Source organism: Mandrillus leucophaeus, unplaced genomic scaffold, assembly GCF_000951045.1.
Source record: "Mandrillus leucophaeus isolate KB7577 unplaced genomic scaffold, Mleu.le_1.0 Scaffold35, whole genome shotgun sequence".
NCBI lineage: Eukaryota > Metazoa > Chordata > Mammalia > Primates > Cercopithecidae > Mandrillus > Mandrillus leucophaeus.
Window position 1 is genome coordinate 2202312 of NW_012103698.1, and position 11456 is coordinate 2213767.

Genomic DNA, 11456 nt, shown 5'->3' on the forward strand with positions numbered 1-11456 from the left:
GCTGCCCCATGATGTCCTTCAGTCTAGCAATGATTTACTTAAGGTCCTACTATGTGCATGGCAACATGTTGGGTGCTCAGCATTAGATGCAAAGAACAAGGTCTGGTGAAAAGGTAACTGGTGACAGTTGGCAGTTGGCAGTGTGTTCTCAGCATACCACACAACTGGTGCAGGCGGTAAGATTCCAGGTGATTCCAAGGAAAGTTCGGTGAGTAGGAGTGGCTGGCAGAAGTTTTAGAGTTGATGCCAGCTAGGCCTTAAAGAAATATCCTTTGGAGACAGGGGTGACAGGGAAAAGAGGGAGGATTTCCAAGAAGGGAGACTGGGATGAACAAAGGCAAGATTCTGGAGAAGATGATAACCTTGCTAGCAAGAAAGCTTTATTCCCTCTCTTCTCACCACCACTATTTCCGCAGCGCACTCTGGCAGTGTTCTTCCCTTGCGCCTTTTTCATGGTTACCTTCTAGCTCCTCCATAAACACATTCGTCACGTTGGTGTGTGTGTGTGTCCACGTTTCTGTGTGCTGCCGTGGGCGTGCGTGCTGGGATGTAGGATGTGGTAACACTGGCTGGTGAGTGCAGAGGGACGTCTGAGGAACGCTCTGTCCCTGCCAAGGGTGTCGTATGTGCAGAAGGGGCTGTGCCTGCTGTACATCAGAAGGATGCGTGGGCCAGGCGCGGTGGCGCAGCCTGTAATCAGCACTTTGGGGGGCCAAGGTGGGCGGATTACCTAAGGTCGGGAGTTCGAGACCAGTTTGGGCGACATGGCGAAACCCCGTCTCTACTAAAAATATAAAAATTAGCCAGACATGGTGGCGGGCACCTGTAATCCCAGCTATTCGGGAGGCTGAGGCACAAGAATCGCTTGAGCCTGGGAGGCGGAGGTTGCAGTGAGCCGAGATTGCACCACAGCCTGGGCGACAGAGCAAGACTCTGTCTCAAAATAAAAAATAAAAAGGATGTGTGTTCTGGGTGATGGTATAGAGCTTACGTGGGAGTAATAAACTGCCAGCCGTGCAGCACCGCGCTCACCAGTCCGCCACGCTGAACAAGCAAAGCCCAGAATGCTTCGAGCTAAGCCCGGGAGAGGCGGGGCTGGGCTGCGGGGCGGAACCTGGAATCTGGCGGCGGCGGAAACGCTACTTCTGCGGGGCAAGATGGCGGCGCCCAGACAGGCCTGGATCACGTAGGTGGCGGGGATGAAGGGACGGATTTCAGGTGATCTGGGCGGAGGACCCAGGGTAGCGTGTCCAATTTCTTTGCTGGAACCTGCCTGCGGGCCTTTGGTCTGTAAGGGAGCAACTGTGGCTTCCTCAGTGCATAGATCTCGAGCACGGCCCTTGAAGGGGCGGCAAAAGCTGAGACTCAGTGATTACTCATTGCAGAGTTGGGTGGTCCAGGAGGCTTAACTAGAACCCTTGACCAGAGCGATAGGGGCTAGTCACGCGTCCCTACTCGGGATTGGATCCTGGCTCTGTAGGATAGGCTGCAATGTAAGAGCCCCAGAGACTCCTCAGAGGCCAAGATAAACCCAGAGGTCCATTGTTAGGACTACTTTTTTTACGAGTTACTCTTTAGGCATTACTCGTTAGGATTACAGGCTTGAGCCACCGCGCCCGGCCAGTGTTATCACTTCTAGCACGGATTGGTTCTGGACAAATCTGTTCTGGAGTTTGTGGGGAAATACACTGGTGGCTTTACTTAGGACTAAAAGAATTGTTACTGAGGTTTATTTATATAAGTAACAGGCACTGGGCTAGGCGCTTTGCGTGCATAGTCATTTAAATCCTCACGTATTTCCTATTATATAGGACCTGTTACTCACATTTTACAGTTGTGGAAACGTGACTTGAGTCAGCATAGAGGCCGGGCACGGTGGCTCACGCCTGTAATTCCAGCACTTTGGGAGGCTGAGGCGGGCGGATCACCTGAGGTCAGGAGTTCGGGACCAGCCTGGCCAACATGATGAAACCACGTCTCTACTAAAAAAATACAAAAAATTAGCCGGGCGTGGTGGTAGGCGCCTGTAATCCCAGCTACTCGGGAGCCTGAGGCAGGAGAATCACTTGAACCCAGGAGGCGGAGGTTGCAGTGTTCCGAGATCGTGCTATTGCACTCCAGCCTGGGCAACAAGAGGGAGAGTCCGTCTCAAAAAAAAAAAAAAAAAATAGGTAACTTGCTTTCGCACGTTTAGTGCATTTAGTAAGTAGTGGAACTGGTATTTGACTTCTAGCCTATTGATTCCACAACTGGTGCCCATAACCCCCCTAGCTCTTTGTGATGTAGGTATGGTGCACCCTGTGAAGTGAGCTGGACTTTGCTTTGGGGTCACATGAATCCATGGATAAGTAGGAGGAATTGTTTCTGCTTACGCAGAATCTTACAGGAGTGAATTGTTAACATACCATGGATTCTCACTTCATCTAGTCCAGCCTTCCTTAGCGCCTTTGGGTAGGCACTGGGGTAGGAGACTTTTTCCTTGTTTGTTGGCCGGACTGCCCAACAATTAGATATGGTTAACTGCCCTTTGGCTGTATAAATAATAAGAATCATAACTGGCGTTTGTGTCCTTTCATGTATAAGACTCTGTTCTAATCTTCTTACATATATATAATTAATTCAGGAGGTAGGTACAGTTATCTTCATGTTACAGATGAGGAAACAAGCAGAGTAACTTCAGTAAAATACCCTGCTTAATCTTACACAGTTAGTAAATTGTAGAACCTGGATTTCAACACAGGCAGTCCATTTTCATACTGTTTGCCTACCATTCAGGAAAAGGCACATCTGTGTACTTTGCTGTTGTCATGCTACAAACAGTACTTAATACAAGTTCTATGCCAAATTTAAGACGAAATTTTGTAGACAGGTCTTTGCTCACTTCATCCACTTCCTTCAGTTCTCTGCTTATCTAAGTTTTTTCCTTCAATATTGAGCTCTATTTTTAACCTTTAGGGATTTTTCCCACCTCTGAAATCCTGTAGCAGTGATCTTCTGTGTGATTAATTTGATCACTGGGATGTACTGCCTTGTAAATGTATATGCATGTTTACCATATTCTCTCACCCCAATTTTGGGTACATCATTGACCAAAGGAAGACCTTTACAATCTTGGAGACATCATTTTAACTGTAAACCTTTGGAATTTCTAGACTTGTGTGGGCAAAGAGAGATAATGAAGTGAGAAATTATTAAAAGACCCAGTATTTCGGCATGGTCTCTGTCTCCCCAGTAAGCCCCTTGAACCCAGGGACTGGATTTTACCCCCATTTCTTTATATTTACAGCCCCTTGTACACCGCTCTGCCCAGAGTAAACTCGCAAAAAATGTTTTTGATAATGTTTGTAAGGTCACACCGTCACACTAAATGCACTAAATGTACAAAATTAGGCAAGTTACCTATGCTTTTTTTTTTTTTTCTGAGACAGACTCTCGCTCTTGTTGCCCAGACTGGAGTGCAATAGCACGATCTCAGCACACCGCAACCTCCACCTCCTGGGTTCAACTGATTCTCCTGCCTCAGGCTCCCGAGTAGCTGGGATTACATGAAATTGTTTCACCATTTCTACCCCTTTTAGCCTACCCCCTACCCCTGTGTTGGGAGGTGTTTCCAGTGCTGGCTTAGTTATTAGATCTGATCCTGCTTAGAAGTAGATGAAGAAAAAGTAAGGAAATGTGTCATTCAGCACTTTTTTTTTTTTCTTTTTTTTTTTTTTTTTTTTTTGAGAAAGAGTTTCATGCTCTGTCTCCAGGCTGGAGTGCAATGGCACGATCTCGGCTCACCGCAACCTCCGCCTCCCAGGTTCAAGTGATTTTCCTAGCTCAGCCTCCCGAGTAGCTGGGACTACAGGCGTGTGCCACCACGCCTGGCTAATTTTTTGTATTTTTAGTAGAGATGGGGTTTCACTGTGTTAGCCAGGATGGTCTCGATCTCCTGACCTCGTGATCCACCCGCCTTGGCCTCCCAAAGTGCTGGGATTACAGGCGTGAACCACCGCACCCGGCCTTCATTCAGCACTATTGTTAGTCCCAGCTATCTAGCTTGTCTACCTCTCCATCTCACCCTCCTTCAACTTTTAGGAGGTGGTCAACTTCATCATGTTCTCCCATGTACCATATTTATTCCCTGCTTTTTTCTTTTTTTCTTTCTTTTTTTTTTTTTTTTTTTTGGAGACGGAGTCTCACTCTGTTGCCCAGGCTGGAGTGCAGTGGCTGGATCTCAGCTCACTGCAAGCTCCGCCTCCCGGGTTTACGCCATTCTCCTGCCTCAGCCTCCTGAGTAGCTGGGACTACAAGTGCCCGCCACCTCGCCCGGCTAGTTTCTTTGTATTTTTTAGTAGAGATGGGGTTTCACTGTGTTAGCCAGGATGGTCTCGATCTCCTGACCTCGTGATCCACCCGTCTCGGCCTCCCAAAGTGCTGGCATTACAGGCTTGAGCCACCGCGCCCGGCCTCTTTTTTCTTTTTTTCGAGATAGAGTCTAGCTCTGTTACCCAAGCTGGAGTGCAGTGGCGCAATCTTTGCTCGCTGCAACCTCCGTCTCCTGGGTTCAAACCATTCTCCTGCCTCAGCCTCCCAAGTAGTTGGGACTACAGGCACATGCCACCACGCCTGCCTAATTTTTTTGTGTTTTTAGTAGAGATGGCGTTTCACATTGTTGGCCAGGCTGGTCTTGAACTCCTGACCTTAAGTGATCCACCCTCCTCAGCCTCAAAGTGCTGGGATTACAGATGTGAGCCACTGCGCCCGGCCCTATTCTCTGCTTCTATACCTTTGCCTAGCTATCCCTTCTGGCTAGAGGCCTATCTCATCCTTCAAGGTCTGGTTCAGTGATTTTCAACTGGGGGTGACTTTTTTCCGAGGTGACATTTGGCAATGTCTGGAGACATTTTTGCTTGTCACAAGTGGGGGAGGAGGTTTGCTGATGGCATCTAGTGGGTAAAAGCCAGGAATGCTGCTAAACATCCTACAGTGCACAAGAGAGCTTCCTACAGCAAAGAATTATCCAGCCATAAAGATCAATAGTCCCTACTGAGAAAGCTTAGTGTAGTTCCAGCCTTTGCTCTTCAGGAGATTCTTTATAGTTCTTCCCCATCTGCCTCACTGTTCCAGACTTCCAGGACACCCAGGCACCCACAGCACTAGGCAGTAGAACATAGTGAGTAAGAGCACGGACTGACTGGGATTGAATCCTAATCCTAGCACTTACACTGAGACCTTGGGCAAATACTTAACTTCTCAGCACTCTTCTTTTCTCAGCTGTAAAATTTGAATAATAGTAGTAACCTACCTCATAGGCTGTTATGAGGATTAAATGAATGAATATGGAAAAAGTGTTTTTATTATTACCAGCATCTAGCTCAGGGGTTCCAAAACTAGCCAGCCAGCTTGCAGGCATCTTTGGCCAGTCCAGTGTTTTTTGTTTTATAATTGAGATATAGTTTATATACCACAGAATTCATCATTTCATTTTAATATTATTATTATTATTATTATTATTATTTTGAGACGAGTCTCACTCTGTCATCCAGGCTGGAGTGCAGTGGTGCGATCTTGGCTTAACGCAGCCTCTACCTCCCAGGTTCAAGTGATTCTCCTGCCTCAGCCTCCTGAGTAGCTGGGATTACAGGCACGTGCCACCACGCCCAGATAATTTTTTTTGTATTTTTAGTAGAGATGGAGTTTCACCATGTTGGTCAGGCTGGTCTTGAATGCCTGACCTCGTGATCCACCTGCCTCGGCCTCCCAGAGTGCTGGGATTACCAACGTAAACTACTGAGCCTGGCCAGAATTCATCATTTTAAAAGTTTACAGGCTGGGGCAGTGGCTCAGGCCTGTAATCCCAGCACTTTGGGAGCCCGAGGTGGGCAGATGTCTTGAGCCCAGAGATTGAGACCATCCTGGACAACATGGTGAAACCGTGTCTCTATAAAAAACACAAAAATTGCAGGGTGCAGTGGCTCACATCTGTAATCCCAGCACTTTGGGAGGCCAAGGTGGGTGGATCATGAGGTCAGGAGTTTGAGATCAGCCTGACCAACATGGTAAAACCCCATCTCTACTGCAAAACTGCAAAAATTAGCCAGCTGTGGTAGTGGGCACCTGTAATCCCAGCTACTCAGGAGGCTGAGGCAGGAGAATCGCTTGAACGTGGGAGGCAGAGTTTGCGGTGGGCCAAGATCGTGCCATTGCACTCCAGCCTGGGCAATAAGAGCAAAACTCTGTCTCTCAAAAAAAAAAAAAAAAAAAAAAAAAAAAATTAGCTGACTGTGGTGGTACATCTGTAGTCCTAGCTTTTTGGGAGACTGCGGTGGGAGGATGGCTTAAGCCCAGGAGATGGAGGTTGCAGTGAGCCAAGATCATGGTACTGCACTCCATCCTGGGTGACAGAGCCAGACCCTGTCACAATAAATAAATAAAGTTTACAATTCATGGCTTTTAGTATATTCACAAGGTTGAACATTTTCATTACTCCCAAAAGACGCTCCATACCCATTAGCTGTCCATTCCCATTTCCCTCCAGCTCTCCTAGCCCCTGGCAATTACTAATCTACTTTCTGTCTCTATGGATTTGCCTATTTTGGACATTCCATATGAACAGAATCATACAATATGAGGCCCTTTCTGGCTAGCTTCTTTCTTTCTTTTCACTAAATAAAATGTTTCTGAGTCATCTAGCTTCTTTCACTTAGTGTAATGTTTTCAATGTTTGTGCATTAGAACTTCATTCCTTTTTATTGACAAATAAGTGTAATGTCTCTATGTTAATTTTTTTTTTTTTTTTGCCCTTTGTGCCATGATTATGTAAAGTCTTAACCTTTGGAGAAGCTGGGTGAAGACTATATATGGAAACTGTTCATACTATCTATATAAATCTGTAAATCTAACATAACAAATCACAAGTTTAAAAAGTGTATAAATTTATAGTATATAGAGAAAAATAGAAATGTGCATATTTTATCATGATACAAAACAAACATTTGATTGCTGATTTGTTCGTTGATTTATTTATTTATTTATTTATTTTTGAGATGGAGTCTGGCTCTAGCCCAGACTGGAGTGTGGCACGATCTCGGCTCACTGCAAGCTCCACCTCCGGGGTTCACGCCATTCTCCTGCCTCAGCCTCCTAAGTAGCTGGGACTACAGGTGCCTGCCACCAGGCCCAGCTAATTTTTTGTATTTTCAGTAGAGACGGGGTTTCACTGTCAGGGTGGTCTCAATCTCCTGACCTCATGATCTGCCTGCGTTGGCCTCCCAAAGTGCTGGGATTACAGGCGTGAACCACCGTTCCCTGCCGATCCTGTCCCTTAAAAAAAAAAAAGATTATATTGAATTATAGATTTGGGGAGTATTAAGTCTTCTAATTCATAAACATGGGATGTCTTTCCATTTGTTTAGGTCTTTATTCTTATTGTTATTAGTTTTTGTAGAGACATGATGGTCTGGCTTTGTTGCTCAGGTTCATCTTGAACTCCTGGCTTCAAGCAGTCCTCCTGCCTCAGCCTCCCAAAGTGCTGGGATTACGGGCATAAGTCACTATGCCCGGCCCCATTTGTTTAGTTCTTTAATTCAATAGTTTTCAATGGACAAGTCTTGTACTTTTTTGGTTAAATTTATTCTAAAGCATTTTATTCTTTTTGATGCTATTGTAAATTCAGTTGTTTTCTTAATTCCATTTTCTGCATGTTCTTTGCTAGTGCATAGACATACTTTTTTTTTTTTTTTTCGAGACGGAGTTTCATTCTTGTTGCCCAGGCTGGAGTGCAATGGTGCAATCTTGGCTCACGGCAACCTCCGTCTCCCAGGTTCAAGTGATTCTCCTGTCTCAGCCTTATGGGCGCCCACCACAACTCCCAGCTAATTTTTTGTATTTTCAGTAGAGATGGGGTTTCACCATGTTGACCAGGCTGGTCTCAAACTCCTGGCCTCAGGTGACCCACCCGCCTCGGCCTCACAAAGTGCTGGGATTACAAGCGTGAGCAACTGTGCCTGGCCACAAATGTTTTTTACATTGATAGTTTACAGCCCAAGGTTTTTAATAATTTGCATAACTTTAGGCCAAGCATGTTCTTTCCAGTTTGATACAGAATCATCACCCCCCATTATGACACATACCTGCCCGGCCCTTGATGACATTTTCCTCAGGTCTCCTGCTGGTTGTTCCTGAGAGTTTTATCACCCATAGATTATAAACAACCTAAGTTGGCTATAAATGTTGTTGCTAGGCTGATGACATCAGGGAGGGCTGAAGACGGAATGGCAATAAGGTATGAATGAGGAGGAATGAATTCATGTGAACCCAAGGATAAAGAAGATCTTCGCTGATGCCCAGTAAAGAGAATCAGGGTTCAGTTGCAGAGGGCCCATATTCTTTGTTGCTCTTAGGGATGAATAAGAGGGAATCCCCGCACAGAGACACGGCTGGAGAGAGTCATACTGGGGAGGCAGCTGGAGCAGCACGATGCTGTCGCGACCAAAGCCAGGGGAGTCCGAGATGGACCTGCTGCGCTTCCAGAGTCAGTTTCTCGCAGCTGGTGCAGCCCCGGCGGTGCAGTTGGTGAAGAAAGGAAATAGGGGCGGTAGTGATGCCAACTCAGACCGGCCTCCGCTCCAGGACCATCGGGATGTGGTGATGTTGGACAGTGAGTGCCCGGGGGTATGAGGCTGAGAAGTAGAGAGGGTACAGCCTTGGGCCCCTTCCTCTTCATGATGTGGTTGGATTCAGACACATCATTATTATTTCAGACACTGCATAGCCTCTGTTGCTTCAGCCCCATTTTACATAGGAAGAAACTGAGGCTCAAAGAGGTTAAATATCTTACCCAAGATGACACGGCTTGAGCCAGGGCCCCATGGCAGCTGTCTTTCTTCCCTAGCCTGCAGAGTCTTCCTAGTATGTGCATATACTCATGTTTGGGATCTTTTCTTTCTCAGATCTCCCAGATTTGCCCCCAGCTTTGGTCCATTCTCCCCCGAAGAGAGCCAGGTCCAGCCCTGGCCACCCCCTGCCTGAGGATGAGGACCCAGAAGAGAAGCTGAGGAGGCATGATCAGCACATCACTGCTGTCTTGACTAAGATTATTGTGCGTCTCACTCGGGCTGAGTAGGATAAGATGTTCCAGGGCAACAGGGATATAGGATGCTTGGGGCGGGTGAGCCTTATGAGTGGACGGTGCTTCAGAAAGGTAGAGTTTTACCCCCCGAGGTCAGGTTGGGGGCTGGGTTAGAATCACTCTGCCCTGAAGGGAGGAGGGTCCATAACCCCCCAGAGTGAGGTTCTCATCATTCAGAACTGGGCTAATAGGATAGGGTCCAGCCTAGGGAAGTCTCTCCATTGTGCTTTACAACTTTGTGCTTTGTTGCTACAGGAACGAGATACAAGTTCAGTGACTGTGAATCTGCCTATGCCCAGTGGCGTTGCTTTCCCCGCTGTGTTCCATCGCTCGCAGGACACACAGGTAGGGAAGGGTAAGCTTAGGTGGTGCTTAGGAGACAGACAGGTGAGTCTCACAGTGCATCTTCTTCAGGCAGGTAGTTTAGTGATGATAAGCAATTTCATTTACAAAGCAGGACTATACTAAGCACTTCATACCCATTACTTCTTTTAATCTTCATAACACACTTATAAGGCAGGTATCATGATGATACCTTGGGGATGAGGATTCCTTATTCCCATTTTTCAGATGAGGAAACTGAGACCCCAAAGAGATAAATAACTTGTCCAACACCACACACCTAATAGGTAGAAGAGCCAGAACTTCAACCCAAGTCTGTGAGATTCTAAGACCTTTATTCCTATAGACCTCTCCTTTTTCTGAGAACTAGGGTTGTGATCCCTGGAAATGGAGCAAAGCCTCTTTTATCTGTTTGTTCCAGAGGCCTTGATATAAAGAGGTTGAGAGGAAAGTGGGATAATGAGCATCAGTAACCTGGGTTTTCTTTTTGCCCCGCAGGGGAAATCAGCAACATCTGGTAAGAGAAGCATTTTTGCCCAGGAAATTGCAGCAAGGAGGATAGCTGAAGCCAGGGTCCCATCAGTTGGGGAAGTTGTGCCCAACCTGGGCCCACCAGAGGGTGAGCTGGGGTTGGAGAGGATTGGGCTTGGCCTTTTTAAAAGACACAATCATGAGGTCATTTTTGAAGACATATCTTCCTGCCTCAAATGGGAGGTGCATTTGAGCCATCTCAAGTAGTCTGAGAATACTAGGTATGGGAGACTTGGGTCCATATCTGGGTCTCAGGTGCTGGGAGTGGGGCAGGCCATTATGCAATCCTAAGAGAAAGGGAATAGGGCAGAAGTGTCTGGCAGAGACTGTAAAATGAATGTGTTGGCCAAGATTCCTTTAATGATGCAAATTATTAGCTGAACAGCTGGGAGCAGGCCCCTGGCTACAGATGGCTGCCTAGATATCCAAGAGAAGAGTCAGAAATTAGGGTGTTTCTGAGGAAAACCTTTTCGTGTAAGTACTAGGGAAGCGGTGAGTGGAGCAGCCACCTGGAGTCCCTGTGCCAGACCCAGTGGGGTCTCTCCACTCTGTCTGAGGAAAGCTTGGGTCTATACCTGTCTCCAGGGCTACTAGGCTTATAGAAGAAGGCCAGAAAACCCAGTTAGAGCCATGGAGGACAGAGCAATGAACATGATCATACCTTTCTTCCAGGTGCCGTGACCTGTGAGACACCCACTCCGAGGGACCAGGGCTGCCAGCTTCCTGGGAGCAGCCACAGCTTTCAGGGACCCAATCTGGTCACAGGGAAGGGGCTCAGGGATCAAGAAGCTGAGCAGGAAGCCCAGACTATCCATGAAGAGAACATAGCAAGACTGCAGGCCATGGCTCCTGAGGAGATCCTGCAGGAACAGCAGCGGTTGCTGGCCCAGCTTGGTATGGGTGCCTGACTTTCGTGCTGAGACCAGGCTAGGAGGGGAATACCACTTATTGAGCAAGGCTTACTGTGAGTTCTGGGCACTGTGCTGAGTACTTGAATGCTTTTTTTTTTTTTTTTTTTTGAGATGGTCTTGCTCTGTCACCCAGGCTGGAGTGCAGTAGCATGATCTTGGCTCACTGCAACCTCCACCTCCAGGGCTCAAGCAGTCTTCCTACTTCAGCCTCCCGTGTAGCTGGGACTACAGGCGCACACCACTACACCCAGCTAATTTTTTTTTTGAGACAGAGTTTCACTCTTGTTGCCCAGGCTGAAGTGCAGTGGTGTGATCTCGCCTCACCACAACCTCTGCCTCCCAGGTTCAAGAGATTCTCCTACCTCAGCCCCTCGAGTAGCTGGGATTACAGGCATTTGCCACCACACCTGGCTGACTTTTCGTATTTTTAGTAGAGGTGGGGCTTCTCTATGTTGGTCAGGCTGGTCTTGAACTCCCGACCTCAGGTGATCCACCCGCCTTGGCCTTCCAAAGTTCTGGGATTACAGGCATGAGCCACCATGCCCAGCCATTTTTTT

At 47.2% G+C, this 11456-nt stretch overlaps 1 protein-coding gene across 1 annotated transcript in view; it reads left to right on the forward strand.

Moving 5' to 3' along the window:
• RPAP1 (RNA polymerase II associated protein 1) overlaps positions 1–11456 on the forward strand; it is a 36765-nt gene that overhangs the window by 284 nt on the left and 25025 nt on the right. The window contains exons 2-6 of the mRNA XM_011989337.1: positions 8388–8644; positions 8937–9085; positions 9371–9460; positions 9956–10076; positions 10661–10882. Of these exons, the coding sequence (XP_011844727.1) occupies positions 8464–8644; positions 8937–9085; positions 9371–9460; positions 9956–10076; positions 10661–10882 (763 nt within the window). The 5' untranslated portion in view covers positions 8388–8463. The remainder of the gene's footprint in view (positions 1–8387; positions 8645–8936; positions 9086–9370; positions 9461–9955; positions 10077–10660; positions 10883–11456) is intronic.